The sequence below is a fragment of the Lontra canadensis genome, unplaced genomic scaffold, assembly GCF_010015895.1.
Source record: "Lontra canadensis isolate GAN:19392208 unplaced genomic scaffold, GSC_riverotter_1.0 scaffold186, whole genome shotgun sequence".
Classification (NCBI taxonomy): domain Eukaryota; kingdom Metazoa; phylum Chordata; class Mammalia; order Carnivora; family Mustelidae; genus Lontra; species Lontra canadensis.
The window spans coordinates 1,337,564-1,355,738 of record NW_022631180.1 but is presented as its reverse complement, the minus strand read 5'-3'; the positions used below and the strand labels follow the sequence as shown (position 1 = coordinate 1,355,738).

Genomic DNA, 18,175 nt, shown 5'->3' with positions numbered 1-18,175 from the left:
TTCAGGGTGGGTACTGCAAAGGGCTAGTCTTTTCTTCTGGTTGCTTGAAACAATTCATATCACTTCCTGTGGCTTCTGCCCTCTAAGAAGGCGATCCGCTGATTTCCCACCCACCTCCTGTCTCTGAATGAACTTGCCCAGCATTAGCCCAGTGGGAAGATGGAAGAAGGGGATCTCCTTAAGCCCCAAAGCATCTCCAAGCCTCCTTCTCAGATCCCCTGAGCCCTCCCCAGACTCCACCTGCATTCCTTTCTTTGGGGTCCCTTCTGTCAGCGAGAGGGATCCTGACAAGGGAAGGCAGCCCTGTTTGGAGGAACCAGGCTGGGAAGAAGGAATAAAGCCCTGGGGGCCTAGCACTTCTTCCCTGCTGCCTGCCTGGCTGCCTGAAGCCCACTTTAGCCACTACCCCACAGTCCACTGTCCTCCAAGGAAAAATACACAGCTCATTGGGTGTGAGGGAAGAGGCGGAAAGATAGGGCCTGGGACATCAGGGTGAAGCTGGGGAGAAGAAGAAGAAAGGAAATCTGGGGCCATTGGCCCTATCCAGGGTGAGATGGAAAGTCCTCACCCATTGTTCACACCTCAGGTCTGCTTTCCATACGTCGGCAAGTGTGGGGGCCCCAGGGTGAGTAACAGCAGCCCCCTCACCCCCAAGCACCCCATGACCGACTTTCAGCTCCGGGCTGAGGGAGGCAGAGAGGGACCCAAGGCCCTATCTAGGTCACCCCAGTGGGTCATCCCACCCCTGCGGCATACCACACAATTTTCCCCTCCCAGCAGCCTGTCAGGAAGGAAAACCCAACTTCCGAACCCAGTGGGGACTCCCACTCTCTGGGTCTTCACTTCTGACTCCATATTTGTGTGTGACTCTGTGTCCAGAAGAACTTTCCTGAGGAGAGTTCTCTTTCTAGCCCATCTATCTCATGACCCTCCCCTCATTTTTCACCAAGAATATCTGGGAGAGCTGACATGTGAGTCCTTCACCCGCAGCCTATTCTGTTTTAAATTTTCTTTTGTTTCTTCAATTCCACTCACTGAGAGACGAAGCAGATAGAACAGCTGGTGGCTGGACAAAGAAGAAATTCAGAATTCTCAGACTTACTCTGCCAAGTGCTATGCTGGGTGCTCTGATGTAGCTTAGGCCTTCTATTCTCTCGTGGCCCTGTATGCAGGAGGTGTTCCTGTCTTCCTTGGGGAGATGAGGCTCAGTAACTGATTCAGGCTGTACAGTTAGGGCTTCTGGGGGATCTTGGGATCAGGTGATTTGGAGCCCTGATGCCTGAAGGTCTGGAAGTCCTTTGGCTGTGATTCAGGTGCCTGAGAATGTGGCCCTTCACAGACTCTCTCTAGCAGGCTGCAACATCAGGAAATCTCACCTGAGCACTTAAGGTGCAGGACTTCCCCACTGGAATTCCCAGAGTTGGAAATTCCCATGCCCTGAGGGAGAGGTAATTAGGTTCAGGCTCCAGTTTCCTGGGGGAGGGGCTTATTTGCCCAGGCTTTTTTATTTTATTTTTTTTTTTTTTAGACTTTTATTTATTTGACAGACAGAGATCACAAATAGGCAGAGAAGCAGGCAGAGAGAGAGGAAGGGAAGCAGGCTCCCTACTGAGCAGAGAGCCCGATGCGGGGCTCGATCCCAGAACCCTGGGATCATGACCGGAGCCGAAGGCAGAGACTTAACCCACTGAGCCACCCAGGCACCCCTGCCCAGGCTTTTTTAAATGCAGGGCTCCTGAGCCCCAGTAGTCCCCTGGGTGGGGACGGTGTTCAGACATCTTTTTTTTTTTTTCTTTTGAACTTTTATTTGTATTTATTTTATGGGTTCAAGGATCATTTTTTTTAAAAGATCTATTCATCTATTTGAGAGAGAGAGAGATTGCAAGCGTGCGTGCACGTGTGAGTGAGCAGAGGGAGGGGCAGAGAGAGAGGGAGAGAAGCCGACTCTCTGCTGAGAAGCGGGGCTCCATCCCACCAGCCTGAGATCAAGACCTGAGCCAAAATCAAGAGTTGGACACCCAACCCATTGAGCCACCCAGGTCCCCAGGTTCAGGGATTTTTTTTTTTTTTTCTTTAAAGATTTTATTCATTGGGGCGCCTGGGTGGCTCAGTGGGTTAAGCCGCTGCCTTCGGCTCAGGTCATGATCTCAGAGTCCTGGGATCGAGTCCCGCATTGGGCTCTCTGCTCAGCAGGGAGCCTGCTTCCCTCTCTCTCTCTCTCTCTGCCTGCCTCTCCATCTACTTGTGATCTCTCTCTGTCAAATAAATAAATAAAAAATCTTTTAAAAAAAAAGATTTTATTTATTTATTTGACAGACAGAGATCACAAGTAGGCAGAGAGGTAGACAGAGAGAGAGAGAGATGGGGGGAAGCAGGCTCACTTCGGAGCAGAGAGCCTGATGCGGGGCTTGATCCCAGGACTCTGGGATCATGACCTGACCCAAAGGCAGAGGCTTTAACCCACTGAGCCACCCAGGCGCCCCCAGGTTCAGGGATCTTAAGGCTTGTAGAAAGAGGACTTCAGAGAGTGGCCTTCCACCCCCAAAGGAGAGGAAGATGCAGAATTAATTCGATGAGACCGTGTTTCTTTTCTAAGCACATTTTATTTCTCGCCACTGACCAGTAGGGCGGTTACAGACATCACTCCCCTGGGGAGCAGAGGTTCAGCGATGCAGTGACAGTCAGTCACCAAATCAGCATTATTTAGATAACTTGATCAGATAAATATTTTTGAAAAATGAAAGCAAAAGGAGGCACAGAGGCCAGGAGGCTGGGTGGGAACAGCCTAGAGTTCAGCTCCATTTTCACAGAAAACATGTCTGAGCCAAGGCAGCCCCTACATTTGGTCTCCCAGGACACCCCAGCCTCCCAATAAATACATTAATCAGTAAATAAATAAATAATAAATAAATAATAAATAATCACAAGTGCAAACATAAATAGAGAGAACTGGCCCCATTGTGGGAGGGGCTGGGCTTTCCTTCTCAGGAAGAATCTGGAGACATTTGAAGAAAGGGAGGCCTGAGGTCCATTCATGTCAGGTTCTAGGTGAGATCTTCACAAGGAATGTTCTGAAGTGTTCTAGCCAAAACGAAAAGTTCCCTGACCCCCACATTCCAAGTGTTCCAGGTTGCGTTCAGGGATCCAAACCTGCGATGTCCAGTGAGCGCTGGAAGCCCCAGTTTGCATTCTTGGTGGGGGCCAGTGCTCCGTTGTCTGGGTCACGCATCCCTGAATCATAGGTTTCTAAGTGTTGTTGTTTAAAGTTCGAAGCTTGAGGCCCAGCTCTGAGCCCCTAATTCTCTTTCTAAGCCAGAAGGGGATGGAGGATCAGGGGGAGTGGATAATAAAAGGTTTGAGGTGGGCAAGGATGGACATCCTGCCCCCTCACAGGGCAATGATTCCAAAGTAGACCTGCCCGGATTCGGCAAAGTCGAGATAGTCAGGCAGGTTGATCTCAGCGCTGAGTCGATCCCCCTTCTCCAGTTGGAAGACCCCTCCCAGGTAGATGGGCTCATACCAGGGCTTGGCCTCAGTTCCCTCTGGGGTCTCCCTTTGGCAAGGGCTCTTGATGGCAGAGAGGAGGTTGACCTTGGTCTGGTAGGAGACAGCGAAGCGGCTGATGGTGTGGGTGAGGAGCACATTGGTGGAAGAACATCCTTGGCCCTTGAAGAGGACCTGGGAGTAGATGAGGTACAGCCCGTCTGATGGCACTATTAGCTGGTTGTCTGTCAGCTCCACACCATTAGCCAGGAGGGCATTGGCACGCCGGCTCAGCCATTGGAGTTGCCCCTCAGCTTCGGGGTTTGCTGGAGGGAAGGAGAGAAGGAGGGCGGGGTGAGTCAGTGTGACCCTGTCAGTTCCACTCTCCACATCCTGGCCCACAAGTTCTGCCCACCCCCCACATCCGGTTCCTGTCCCCTCTGTCTGTCTTCCCACATCCCATCTGGCCATGAGGTTCTGAGTATCCCTCTCAAGGCCAGTGAGTCCTTCTCATACCATCTCCAAGGTCTGTCTACCCTCAGCCTGATTCAGCCCCCAAATCCTATCCCTCCACATCCTAGCTGCTTCACCGTCCCCCAGCCGAATCCTCCGAACTCTTACCTACAACATGAGCTACGGGCTTGTCACTTGGAGTTCGAGAAGATGATTCTGAGGAGGAAAGAGGAAAGAAAAAGGTGAGACCCTTAAGCTTCCTGGAAAAGGTCCCACTACTTTGACCTCCAAGCCTCCTCCCCTCAAACCGAAACCCTGAATTTCCCCCACTGTGGCTATCCCAGGACCAACCCCCACCCCACCCCCAAGCCCAGAATCCAGAGATGGGCTTTGGAGATACTTACTGACTGTCTGGGCCAGAGGTTTGATTAGTTGGAGGCCATCTGGGAGCTGCTGGGAAAAAGAAGGAGTTTTAGCATCAGAGCAAGTCACCCCAAATGAGAAACAGCTAGGCTGCTTCTGTAGCTCGTACTCTAGTTTCCTCTCACCATTCATCCATTCCCCGACACTTTCACTGAGTGTCTTCCACGAGCCGGACACACTCTTCTCTTATCTCTTTCCTCACATCTCTCCTTATCTCTCTCTCATATTGTCCACATCTTTCTGTCTCACCATCTTTATTCACATCACTTGTTCTGTTCCCATCTCTCTCCCCACACCCCACATCTCTCCACACATCTCTCTTTACGTATGTCTGCGGGCTCATTCATTCATTCAAGAAGCATTCAGTGAGCACCTCCTGTGGGTTCCCTCCCTCTCTCTTCCCCCATCTCTCTCCAGGTGTCTTTCTGCCTCCACGTCTTTCTCCACACTTTCTCTCTCACTGGTCTCCATCAGCACACCTCTTTCCTCCACCCGTCTCTCTCTCTCCCTGGGTGGGAGAAAGAGCAGAGTCTGGTGAGGCACTCACCTCTTCCCTCTGGGGGCCGATCACTCCAAAGTGCAGCAGGCAGAAGAGTGTGGTGGCTCCTGCGACGAGGAGGAAGGAGAAGAGGCTGAGGCACCAGCACCTTCGGGAGCCCTTGGGGGCCCCTGCCTTCTTGGGGAGTGCCTCCTCGCCCAGCTCCACGTCCTGGATCATGCTTTCAGTGCTCATGGCGTTCTTTCCAGAGGGGCTCAAGTCCAGCTGGGTGATGATAGAGCCCTGGGGCAGTGTGTATTAGAGGGAGAGAATCGCTCTGCTGCTTGTCTGGGGGTGTGTCGTCTGAGAGGTTATTTCCAGGGGTTCTGGAGTTGCTTCTGTCTCTCCTGGCTGGTGCCCTGGTGTCCTCTCTGAGGGAGCTTCTGCTGGCTGGGTGTGCAAACAGCTGCATTTATATACCCGTGGGGCGAGAAGAGGGCGGGGAAAGGCTCTCATTCAACCAGCGGAAAACTTCCTTGGTGGAGAAACCCATGAGCTCATCTGGAGGAAGCGGTAGTGGGCCCTACACCTTCTGTCTCGGTTTCTTCTCCATTGCGGGGGCGGGGGTTTGGAAAGTTGGGGACACCCAGGCATCGAGGATACTTCCTATCCATCCCACTCGGATTCCGAGGGAGGCTTGCTGGACCAGTCACTGTGGCGTATGTAGGACCCTGGAGGCTGGACTCCAGTTTCCCTCTGCTGGGAACTGGACCCTCAGTTCCTATTCCCTCCATTTTTGGGGGGGCTCAGGTCTGTGGCCTGTTTTCCTCTGATTTCCAGACTGGACTTAGGTAGGTGTAGAGCTAGACATGGGAAGGGGTTCAGAATGTCGACCCCTCGATGGGGAGAAAAATTGGGGGGAAAGCTATGCTAGGTCCTGAGACATGTGCTGGGGTCCCTGGGGGAAAAAGGAGCTTGAGAGAAGGAAGCTTGAGGTGGGGGATGTGGATGGGGTATCTGAAAGGGCTGGGGAGGGGTTGGTAATTGGCAGGGACATGCCTGGGACAGCCCCAGTGGGAGTGAAAGCAACCCTGGGAATTCACGAGCCTCATGAGAGCAGGCCTTCTCCTTTCATTCTGACAAGAGACTCAGCAGTGCTGGTTTCAGTCTTGGCCTCCAAGGGAATCTGAGGCCCTGAAGCCCCCATCCGTCAGAACCCCTGTGTGTAGCCATGTAAGAACTCTAGCGCCCTCCGGATTTCTGGAGATAGCCCTAGCTCTCAGAGCCCCTCTGTGTGACCATGTCTCCTGAAACGTCTGCTGTACTCCCTCTCCCCCCAGTCTTGGGGGTCTCCCACTCCATTTTTCAGAGGGTCCCCATGTCCACCCCCATAGTCCTGAACACTTTTTGGTGTGGTCACTTCCCCCCAGAGGACTCCTGTAATCCCCATTCCTCAGAGCCTCAGAGTGGCCATATCTGCCAGTGGTCCCCTGACCTCTGCTCCTCCAGACCTTGGACCCCCATTTTTCCTTTCTCTTCCCAGCTTATCCTTTGTTTTCCCTGCCGTGGTCTGGCTGCCTCACCTCTGTGATTCCGCCACATTTCCCCAGGGCTCCTAAGACCCCTTCATCTCCTTGTAGTCCACAGTTCCTGTCTCTTCTGAGGCCCCTGTTCTCCTTCCATTTCTTAGAGACCTGGGAAATTCTCCCCTTCCAGACAGACAAACATAGTCACACAGCATTTCAGAGAAAAGAGGTTTATTGGGCTTCACAGAAGGTGCAGATGTCTCTTCATGGGGTGTTTAGTCAATCAGTGACGATCTGAAGAGTCTTTTGATTCCTTCTAGAGCTCCCTGATGTCTCAGGCCTGCTTGTCTTCTCTTTCACTGGATTATCCTTACGCTGATGTTCTCTCGCTCTTTATCTCTCGAGCTTATTTCTCTCTCTGTCTTCTGGTGGCCCGCTATTATTCCCTTCCCTCTATCCTCCATAAATAAATAATTTAATTTTTTCCCTTCATAAATAATCCCTCCTCCCCTGCCTCCTGTCATCCTCCCGGCTTCTCCTGGTGTCTGCCCCCTCCATGTCCAGGGCTAGGTCCTCCTTCGACTGGCAGGACAGATGAAGAGCCCTGGGCAGGAATTTCTAGGCAGACTTGAAATCCTCAGCCTAGCGCTGGGGTTTGCTGAAGGGAGGTATGGTCCCTGGGGTGCCTAGAATTCCTTCTTTGGAAGCTCTAGGTAACACGAGCAGGGGAGACTTGAGGCTATTGGAAGGGTCAAAATAGAGGCGCGGTGACCCTTGAAGTAGTTGGAATGGAGGTAAAATGGGGAGAAGGTCTTGAAACCAATTATTTTTCTTTCTGGATTTTTCTACAGAGCAAAGGCCCCAAAGAAGACACTACTAGGGCTGAGGAGTAGGTGGGAGACGCCATCTGTGTGAGTGGAGAGCTGATCTCCCTGGGTGAGCAGGAACACAGCTCCCTGGTACACGGAGCGCACCCAAGGTCCCTGTGGCCCTGGGCACACGGACTTCTGAGCGCTGAGGAGAGGCACGTGGAAAGGGTACTGGGAGGAGAAGAGCTGGACCTCATGGGCCAGGTAAAGAGGAGTGGGGGTGGCCTTGGGGAAGCAGCCTTCCCCAGAGAAGACCACCTGGGAGTAGACAAAGTAGAGGCCACTTGTGGGGACGAGGAGGGAATTGTTGCTCAAAGAGAAGCCATGGCGGAGGAAGGCACGATCCGTGTTGGCTCTCCAGCGCAGTGAGTTCTGGGTGCTCGGGTCTCCTAGGAAGAGCCAGAGGGGATGGAAGAGGTCAAGAACCTGGGAGTCAGCACTCTTAATTCCTGAGGGAGTAGGAACTGGGGCAAGCTCCTGGGGGATGGCTGGGAGGACAGAGGGGAGTGGGATACCTCTGTTCTGAGGCATGGGGGAAGTTTGGGGAGAAGTGCAGTAAATGCATGGTCGCTTGAAGGGAGTGTAGGAGAAGAGCTGGGGGGACATGTCCAGGGGGCCGGGTGATGTTTACCAATAAGATGAGCAGCAGGTTTGAGGGTGCCTGGCGCCAAGTGCTTCTGAGGGTTGTGGTAGGCAGTCCGGGCAGCTGAGGGTGAGATGCTGACACCGGGAAGCCCCTAGGGGACAAGAGGGTGGAGCGTGGCTCTAGAGCCCAAAGTTTGGCGGCCCCACCCTTCAGCCCCCATTCTCCTGCTGTCTCACCTGGGCCTCATGCGGCAGGGCCAGCAGCAGCCCCAGAAGGAGGAGGAGGGGGGCGCTGCACACCCGCAGGAGGTAGAGTCGTCCAGGTGGTGTCATGGGGAGAACCTGCGGGGAGAGAGACAGTGAGCGGGGCGGGGCACGGTGCGGATGACGGGCCTCCTGCCAGCGGAGACAGCAGCGGGAGAGCCAGCGCCACGGCGAGAGAAGGGGACAAGATGCAGTCAGGAAAACCCCGGTGTGAGCAGGGGGTCACAGAAAGAGAAACAGGCACGAGAAGGGAACAGAGAGGGAGCGTGGCAGAAACAGAGAACGTGTGACAGACACAGAAAAAAGACTGACTGATGAAGAGTCAGAGAGCGGGGAACAAACCACACGGACCCCCCGCCCCTCCCGCCCCAGGCCCAGCCCCAGGCAGGAGGTACGGGAGTGCCCGGGCGCCCGAGGAGGGGCAGGGGTGCCCAGGGGAGTGCGCCGCCCAGGCAGCCCCAGGAGACCTGGCGGGAGAGTCTCACCTGCTATGCGGGGGGCCCCTGGGCCTGGACGCCTGGGTCCCTTTATAGAGGAAGCGGCAGTGGCAGCGTGGCAGCGTGGCAGGCGGCGGGCGGGTTCTAGGCCCCGGGCTGGGCCTGGGGAAGCCCCCAGGGCTGAGAAGATGCTGCCGTTTCAGTCGAAGGCAGGAAAGGCTGAGGCCTAGGAGTGAACCACAGGCTGGGGGCTCAGACGACTGAGTTCTGGGAAAGGGAGCGGGGTCAGGGGAATCGTGGGCTGGGAGAGCCAGGGAGCGGGGTCAGCCTTAGGAGTTCCAGAGAAGAGACAGTCAGTTCGGGGAGGAGGGGGATGGGAGCAGCTGGGGTGTGGGCTGGAGGCCAGGTTCCCTGAAGAGCGATTATATATAACACTTCTGCACCCTTGGTTGATTACAGGCTACTCTCTGTGCCCATTTCCTCCTCTTCTACCCTCGTCCTTGTCCCAAATGGTTATGTCGCACTCGCCCCAGTATGTGTATTTTCCCGGTCCTCTGGCAGGTTTTCTATCAAGAAGTTGCATTATATACCCCTTTGCCTGGGATATTCTGGTTTATGCTTGTTGTCCCGGTGAAAATGTTCACGGATCTCCCTTTTGCTCTCACAAAGTCCTGGTTTGGAAGATAAATGTCATGGTTCCTCTATTAAGAGATGTTGCCACAGATCAGATTTTTTACTTTTTAAGATTTTATTTATTTATTGAATTGAGACAGAAAAAGAGAGAGAGAGTGGGGAAAGGCCGGAGAGGGAGAGGGAGAATTCCAAGCAGACTTCCTGCTGAGCAGGGAGTGTGATGTGATGGAGCACTCCATCCCGGGACCCTGGGATCATGACCTGAGCCGAAGGCAGACGCTTCACCAGCTGAACCACCCAGGGGCCCCAGATCAGATTTATATAACCCCAAACACACACTCTGGGTTGGAGGAATGTAGCAACTTCCGAAGTTCTCTACAGGGAAGACTTTGGAATTCCACACAGGAGGAGCTTGAGGGTGGGTGATTAGGGTAGGGTGGGGGTGACCAAAGGACTTTTCTGGAAGCTGTGTTTGCAGAGCCAGGATACTGTTTAAGATTCCCCCCTTTTAACTTGGGTACAATAAGGTGCATGTCTCTTAAGTTTATAGCCTGATGAGCTTTGCCACCTGATTATAGCCATAAAGCCACGATCCAGTTCAACATATTTGCAGGTCCCAGAAGGTTCCTTCATGCCCCTCTTCCAGCTGATACCCTCCAAAGATAACCAGTCACTTTCTGACCTCTATCACCATAGATTAGTTGTTCCTGCTTCTGAATGTCATAGAGATGAAGTCACACAGAATGTACTGTTTGGGTTTGACTTCTTTCACTCAACGTGATGTTTGGATTCATCCATGTGGCTGCATTATCTGTATTTTTTTTTTTTTTTTCCTCATTAGGATGTAATAGTCTATCATGTGAATATACTCTAGCTTACTTACCCATTCTTCTGTTGATAGACGTTTGGTTTGTCTCTACTTTTTGGCCACTATGAAATATGTTGATATGAACATTCTTAAAAATGAGCCAGTTTTCGCTTAATTTGTAAGTAAAAAAAAAGCAAGGTTTCTAAAGATGATTTTGTCCATGTTTCAGAAGATTGAGAAAATTGGCTGTCTCAAATATCATGGTTATTTTTACTGATGTTGGTATGCTTTCATTTTGAGAGTTTTGAATGGCTAAAGCCCCCCCCCCCCCCGCGCCCCTGTGACATTGGGGATATGGTTGTCCTCCTCTGGAACAATGTTTCTGAGTAGTCTTGGGGTCCTGTGGCACAGAAGTAACATTCAGGGTGTGTATGAGCCATTTCTCCTGCTTTCCTCCCCCTTCTTGAGGCCCTTTGGCTTTCATGCCTTCCTAGTCCGATAAGACTATTGTTTTTTTTCATTTTCCTTCTACTTCTTTAGCTTTCTCTCTATTTCACAAACATTTATTGAGCACCTTATATAAGGCATTGAGGATATATATGAGAAAGAGAGTCCGCATGCACTCTGGGACCTCAAAAACCAACAAGGAAGACAGGAAAGTTAGCAGATAATTACAATAGAGTGTGACGGTGGGCTTATGGTTGTCCACAGAAAAACCATTGAACTTGGCTTGGGGGAGGGGGTGCTAGGCATTAAGTGTTGAGAGAGAGCCTGAGCAGAGCAGGAGCGGGTGGGAGAGAGAGAGAGAGTCTTAAGCAGGCTCCATGCCCAGGGCAGAGCCCAATGTGGGGCTTGACCTCAGGACCCTGAAATCATGACTTGAGTCAAAATCGAGAGTCAGGTGCTTAACTGACTGAGCCACCCAGGTAGCCCTTCACTAGCATTTTAGGATCACTTGATGTTCTACCAAGATGACCTTGGAAAACTTGTTTTGGCTAAACTCAATGGTCTTATTCTTGGGGCTTTCTCCTAGATTGCTACACACTGCAGGAGAGTCATGTCACCAGAAGGGGCCTTCTGCTCATCCTGGCCATCTAACCTGAGAGAGCCCTCAGGATTTCTCAATCTTTCTTTCTTGATTCGATGTTCTACTCCTACAGCTGACGTTCTAAATCTCTGTGCCTCTTTCACCTCAATTTTACCTCTTTACTCTCGGTGAAGCTGTGATCTATTTCATTGAGCTTAAGGCCATATGAGCTGATCTCCTCACTTCCTTCTGTTTCCTTCACTTTATTTATACTTTGGGTACGAATAGAAGGAGTGGAGATGAGGCTTGTGTGGTAAGCTGAGAACACATTCTGAAGGATTTATTAATTTTTTAAAGATAAATTTTAAATTAATAAATTTTATTATTTATTTATTAGAGAGAGAGAGAGGGCGAGCACAAGCAGGGGGAGTGGCAGGCAGCAGGAGAGGGAGAAGCAGGCTCCCCACAGAGCAGGGAGCCCAATGTGGGCCTCGATTCCAGGATCCCAGGATCATGATCTGAGCATGCCATTCTGAAGGGTTTGAAACCAAGAAAAGAAGTTTGGATTTCATTCTAATTAAGATGGGGAGTCACCAAAATTTTTAAGTGAGAGAGGGACTCACGCAGATTGGTACATCAGAAAAATGAGTCCGGAAGTTGCATGAAGAATGGATTGGGGTATGGGAGTTGAGGGGCTGGAGGGAAAAGCTGAAGGTTGAAACAAGTTAGGAAACTTATGCAATAACCTGGCAAGGAGATGATAAGAACTTACACTTAGACTGAGGCAGCAGCAGGAGGATGGAAAGGACGAGAGAGTTTCTAGGCAAAATCTACAGATGTGGGGGCTGAGCAGATGTGATGGAGGAAGAGTGGCCACAGATGCCCCCTTTAAATATCTTCTTCTAGTAGCACCTGTGTGGCTCAGTCAATTAAGCATCCAGCTCTTGGTTTTGGCTCAGGTCATGATCTCAGGGTTGTGATATTGAGTCCCAAGTCCTGCGTTGGGCTCTATGCTCGGTGGGGAGTCGCCTTGAGATTCTCTCTCTCCCACTCTCTCTGTTCCCCCCCTCCCCAAGCTCTTGTGTGTGCTCTCTCTCTCTTTAATAAATGAATAAATCTTTTTTTAAGATTTCATTTATTTATTTGAGATAGAGAGAGAGAGAGAGAGATCATGAGCGGGCGGGGGGAGGCAGGTAAGAGGGAGAAGCAGACTCCCCACCAAGCAGGGAGCCTGATGTGGAGCTTGATCCTGGGACTCTGGGAACATGACCTGAGCAGAAGGCAGATGCTTAACCAACTGAGCTACCCAGGTGCCCCTAAATAAATAAATCTTTAAAAAAATATTTTGGTCTATAGTTTGGTTTCCTCTTATTCTTTTAACCTACTGTCTCTTACATCACGGTTGGTTTCCCTTTTGGTCTCTGCTCCTTTCCTTTTCTCCATGTCTCTCTTTCTCCAGAGTTCCTTTTCCTTCCTGTTGTCTCTTTCTGCCTCTCTAATGATAGGAGCTGATGGACTAGGAGACCTCAGTTATATTAAAATATAAAACAGTGTTGCAATTAACGATGAGAAACTGAGAAAGGGAGAAACTTAGGTCAGAGAGGAACACTGGGCATTGAGGGACAGAAAGGGGAAGGTGTGAAAGAGTGGTAGGGAGACATGAGAGGCAGAGAGAAAGGAGGGCAAGAACTGGGCTGAGGCTCAGTGTCACAGGCGTTTGTGATATGCTGAAGGACGCTCCTTGAGATGGGCCAATCTTGGTTTCAATCTCAGTTTCGGAGGTTGTGTGAAATTTGGTTTCTTTCTTGGAGAGGCCAGCAGTTGGTTTGGGGCTTTCCCTGGGTGGGAGGGGTGATGACTAGAGTCTTGTGCCCCAAACTCAGGGAAATACAGTCTCTACAGTGGGCTATGTAGAGAAACTAGTGAAATCTCAGGCCTCTAAATGACGTTGAAATGACATTAGCTTCAAACTTGAACTTAGCCTCAAAACCTATATTGGGATTTATTTTATTTTATTTTTTTAAGGATCGTATTTATTTATTTGACTGAGAGAGAGACAGCAAGAGCAGGAACACAAGCAGGGGGAGTGGGAGAGGGAAAGTAGGCTTCCTGCTGGGCAGGGAGCCTGATGTGGCACTCAAGCCACCCAGGCACCCCTATATTGGGATTTAATACTAACTTTGACCCTAACTCAAATATAACCTGAACCTAAATTGCAACTCAAACTACTCAATGGTAACCTCAAATCTAAACATATTCCAATAAATAAGTCTGAAAATAAACTTATCCTCTAAACTAACCCAATCTTGTTTCCTACAGCTAATTTTGAAATCAACTCATCTCCACACCCGACCCTATAGTTAAACCTGACTCAAAAGTCACGTCCAATCTAAGCCACAAAACTAAAGATGAGCTTTCTCCTGTTTTATTCCATTATTCATCCATCTCTTCATTTAAGGTGCTTTTTTTTAAACCCCCACTTAAGAAGTGCCTACTATGTGCTGGGCACTGTGCTAGGCAATAAGCAAATAGAGGCAAACAAAGCAGACATCCTAGTAAGGCAAGGCAGAAAGGAAATATACAGAAGTCAGTAAGTAGTGCTAGGAGGAAACAATACAAGGGACGTGAGGAGTGGCAGAGAACTGCTTTAGACACAGTGGTCAGGAAGTACTCTCTAAGTGGCATTTAAGCCAAGACCCAAATGACAAGTAAGAGTGACCAGGTGAAGGTTTAGGGGACAAGCATTCCAGGCAAAGGGAAGAGCTACTGCAAAGGGTGGAAGGTAGAAATGAGCTGGGGGTGTTGAGGGACAGAAAGGGAACTGATGTGGCTGGAACAGAGAGAGAGCAGGAGCGGGGTGGGCGATGAGGTCAGAGAGAGGAGGCAGGAGCCAGATCACGCAGGACCATTCAAAGAGAAATAAAGCATCTGGCTTTTGTTCAACCATGGGAAGCCTTTAGAGGGTGTATATACGTATGTGTGTATGTGTGTGTATAAAGGCAGAGGGGAGGAGAAGTGGGTGGGGAGGAGGAAGAGGACAGAGAGGAGTGAGGCAGAGGTGACTGGATTTATGTTTTTAAAAGATCCTGTGTCTAGGGTACCTGGGTGGCTCAGTCAGTTAAGCATCTGTCTCCAGCTCAGGTCATGATCCCAGGGTCCTGGGATCTAGTTCCACATCCAGCTCCCTGCTCAGTAGGGAGACTACTTCTTCTGTCTGCTGCTCCCCTGCTCATGCTTCTTTCTCTTGCTCGCTCTTTCTCCTAAATAAATAAATGAACTCTTAAAAAAAAGGAAAAAAAGATCTTGTCTAGACTGGGTTGTAGGAGGAAAGAATGAAAGCAGGGACATCAGTTAGGAGACAATGGCAGCGATAGGAGGAGAGAAGATGGTGGCAGCCATAAAGATGGAGAAAAGTAGACAAATGTGGGATATATTTCAGGGTAGAATTGTCAGGACTCCATGAGAGAGTGGATGGATTTTGGGGGGTGTTGGAAGATAGGAAGACTGAGAGGAATGTGGATTCTGATGAAGTAGGAGAACAAAAAGTTCAATTTTGAATATGTTAAGTCTAAATCCATTGGGCAGACATCCAAGTGGAGAAGACAGTTGGCAGTTGGATAGAAGTCTGGCTTTCAAAGGCAAGGTCAGAGCTAGAGAGACAACACTGGGAGTCATCAGCATGAAGATGGCATTTAAAACCACGGAACTGGAAGACATGCTTTGTCTTGTGCTTCCCCCATGACCTTCTTCCAGGTATTTATGTTTTCTTCTATCATAATAAATACTATGTACCTTCCATTCTAATTTCCAGAGGCAGCAAACTCCTGTTTCCAGAAGCAAAACCCTCCAGGCTTTTTCTTCTCTTGAACTCTCACTGGGATCTAACCTCCCTGGATTAGACTCTACCCCACAGGACACTTCTACCAATCCATTTCACAATATGCTGTGGAACTCCTCATGGATTAAAATTCTCTGCCTCATTTTTCAAAGACTCTTCCTCTGGCATAGAACCTGGATTTACCCTAATGTTTCTCGTTTTCTCTTTGGTGAAGTCTGCTCTTCCTTCTACCCAGTCAGAAAGGGCAGGGGGCAGAGGAGACACCACTATTCAGCACCACTGGTAACCTCCTTTTCTTCTCTTGAAACCTGTGCCTTTTGCATTTGCCATGCTCTTCCTATCTGCTCAGCTGTCTTCTCTACCAACATCTTTATCACATTCTTAACAACTTTAATTCTAGCTCAGTTTTTCTCCATATCTCATCCCCACCAACATCTTTAGAGACTTTAAAACCACACAAAATGATCTCACACAGTCCTCTCAGTGCTTCAACTTTCTCAGTTACAAAGCTTTACAGCCTCTTTCCCTGCTCCCATTTAGGCACCCATGAGCAAGGTCGTATCTCAGACCTCAGCATCACTTGAAAGGGCTACATCTTTGAGACCTTGAGCTCCAACTTTTCCTTCTCACAACCACCATTCATTTTTCACCCCCCCTCCCTCCCATCATATTAGTTTCTCCATTCTCACCAAGACTTCCAACCCCTCTTCTTTCCTTGTTTTCCTTGTCCATCTGGTTTAACTTGCACTGCATGGTCAAACATTTCAGCTACTTTCACTAGCACTTTATTAGTTTTTATTATTATTATTTTTAGACAGAGTGTGAGCAGGGGGAGGGGCAGAGGGAGAGAGAGAGTCTTAAGCAGGCTCCATGCCCAGGGCAGAGCCCAATGTGGGGCTTGACCTCAGGACCCTGAAATCATGACTTGAGTCAAAATCAAGAGTCAGATGCTGAACCGACTGAGCCACCCACTAGCACTTTAGGATCACTTGGTGTTCTACCAAGATGACCTTGAAAAACTTGTTTTGGATAAACTCAATGGTCTTATTCTTGGGGCTTTCTCCTAGGCTGCCACACACTGCAGGAGAGTCATGTCACCAGAAGGGGTCTTCTGCTCATTCTGGCCATCTAACCTGAGAGAGCCCTCAGGATTTCTCCATCTTCTTTTCTTGATTTGATATTCTACTCCTGCAGGTGATATTCTAAATCTCTGTGCTTCTTACACCTCAATTTTACCTCTTTACTCTCAGTTGGTGAAGCTGTCATCTATTTCATTGAGCTTAAGGCCACCCAAGCTGATCACTTCCTTCTTTTTCCTTCACTTTATTTACATGTCATCTTTTTTTTTTAAAGAAACTTGAATACAACTTGTATTTTATTTATTTTTTATTTTTTTAAAGATTTTATTTATTTATTTGACAGACAGAGATCACAAGTAGGCAGAGAAGCAGGCAGAGAGAGGGGGAGGCAGGCTCCCTGCTGTGCAGAGAGCCTGACACGGGACTCAATCCCAGGACTCTGGGATCATGGCCTGAGCCAAAGGCAGAGGCTTTAATGCACTGAGCCACACAGGCGCCCCTTATTTACTTAAAAAAAAATTTTTTTTTAATTTATTTGAGAGACAGAGCAAGAGAGAGAGAGAGTGATCAGGCACAAGCAGGGGCAACAGCAGGAAGAGGAAGAAGCAGACTCTCCCCTGAGCAGAGAGCCCAAAATGGGACTCGATCCCAGGACCCCGAGATCATGACCCAAGCCGAAGGCAGATGCTTAACTGACTGAGCCACCCAGGCTCCCCCCCTTTTTTTTAATTAAATGTAAATTTAAATTAATTTTAAAATATATTTTTTCATTTATTTGAGAGAGAGAGAGAGAGAAAGAGAGAGAGAGAGAGAGAGCATGAGCTGGGGGAGGGGCAGAGGGAGAGGCAGACTTGGGGCTAAGTAGGGAGCCTGGCCCAGGGCTAGATCCCAGGACCCCAGGGTCATGACCTGATCCAAAGGCAGATGCTTAACTGACTGAGCCACCCAGAGGCCCCATCTTTCTTTTCTTTTGACTCCAAGAAGGACTCTTCGTCCTGTCCAAGGCTGATCCTTTTGCTCTATATTCCACTTCCTGTGTTTTTACTATATTTTCCACCCCACCCCTCATATTTTCAGGATCTTTCTCTCTTCGTGCACCCTGCTTTCATTTCACAAACATGTTCAATTTTATTTCTTGAAAAAAATCTTTCCTTGGACTCTGTTTTTCTCTCTGCCATTTCATCTCTCACCTTCCTTTTCTGTGTGATGTCTCGAGACTAGCCCCCTTAACTACCCACTTTTTTGGGAACTGGTAACATTTTCCTCATCTGTAAAATTCGTGGGTTGCCCTAGAGATGATTCTTAGTTATCTTCCATATTCACCATTCTATGACTTTGTACCCACCACCTCCCTTTCCTCACCTCCTACTCATTCCTCAACCTATGTAAAGTGATTTCTGCCCCTCTGGTAAGTGGAAACTGTTTTCTCAAAATTTGTAATTGTCTAGTTCCTGAACCCAAAGGATCTTTCAACCTTCCCCTACTCAACCTCTTTGAAACATTAGATGTGGCTCTGTCTCTGCTTGGCACACCCCTCCCTTGCCCTACTTCTCTGACCGCTTCCCCACCTCCCTCCTTTATTGATTCCTCTTGCTTAGACCATCTTTGGGGCTCTTCTGGTCATCTTCTCGCAAGGATCCTGTGCACTCCGAGGCTCAGTGTCCACTAGGAAGGGAGTGATGCCCGAATCTACTCCTCCAGCTCACACTTTTCTCTTGAGCCCCTGACCTGCTTGCCGGAAATCTCCGCCTGATTGTTATGGCAGCACGTCAAACTCAGGAGGCCTTCCTTGAACACTTGATTACTCTAAGGAGGTGCACCCCCTTATGACCTGCAGTTGTTACTTATAGATTGTTTATCTCATTAGACTGCAAGTTTTATGAGGGCAGTGACTTTATATTTCATTTAAACCTTTGTCTAGCGGACTGCTTTGCTCCTATCAAATATATTTTGTGCTTAATCAAAATGTATTGCTTCAGTGACTGAAATAGAATTCCTTATCTTTCCCTTCAGCTTGGTGTCTCCTTCTAGGCTTAGGGAATCATCTTTCTAATCCTCTAGGCTCAAAATTCAGAGCCATCTAAGGTTCCTCTTTTAAGATTCCTCCCACTGTCCTATCAGTTGTCTTGTGCTAATGACTTATCCTCTCAAAGTTTTTAAGATCTGTTCCCTCCTTTAATGCTACTTGGAAGTACTCGGACCTAAGTGAAAGTACACAAGTTTTGGAGTAAGATGTGCTTAGTGTTAATCTGCTACTTTTTATCCATGCAGG

At 49.2% G+C, this 18,175-nt stretch overlaps 2 protein-coding genes across 3 annotated transcripts; both read right to left on the bottom strand.

Annotated features, from left to right (window-relative positions):
- Nucleotides 1-2,583: 2,583 nt before the first annotated feature.
- Nucleotides 2,584-5,297, bottom strand: TNF (tumor necrosis factor). 2 transcript variants are annotated; one of them, XM_032847311.1, is made up of 4 exons: nt 4,907-5,297; nt 4,341-4,389; nt 4,105-4,152; nt 2,584-3,809 (listed from the first exon to the last, which is right to left on the bottom strand). In XM_032847311.1, the coding sequence occupies exons 1-4, from the start codon at nt 5,090-5,092 to the stop codon at nt 3,388-3,390; spliced, it is 705 nt and encodes a 234-aa protein (XP_032703202.1). In that variant the 5' UTR covers nt 5,093-5,297; the 3' UTR covers nt 2,584-3,387. The 2 variants fall into 2 exon arrangements, with proteins under 2 accessions (XP_032703202.1, XP_032703203.1); XM_032847312.1 differs by having other exon boundaries at nt 4,341-4,386.
- A 1,280-nt stretch (nt 5,298-6,577) lies between these two features.
- Nucleotides 6,578-8,815, bottom strand: LTA (lymphotoxin alpha). The gene is made up of 4 exons (XM_032847313.1): nt 8,567-8,815; nt 8,055-8,159; nt 7,864-7,969; nt 6,578-7,621 (listed from the first exon to the last, which is right to left on the bottom strand). Exons 2-4 carry the CDS (start codon nt 8,148-8,150, stop codon nt 7,209-7,211), a joined length of 615 nt encoding a protein of 204 aa, XP_032703204.1. The 5' UTR covers nt 8,151-8,159; nt 8,567-8,815; the 3' UTR covers nt 6,578-7,208.
- Nucleotides 8,816-18,175: the final 9,360 nt, after the last annotated feature.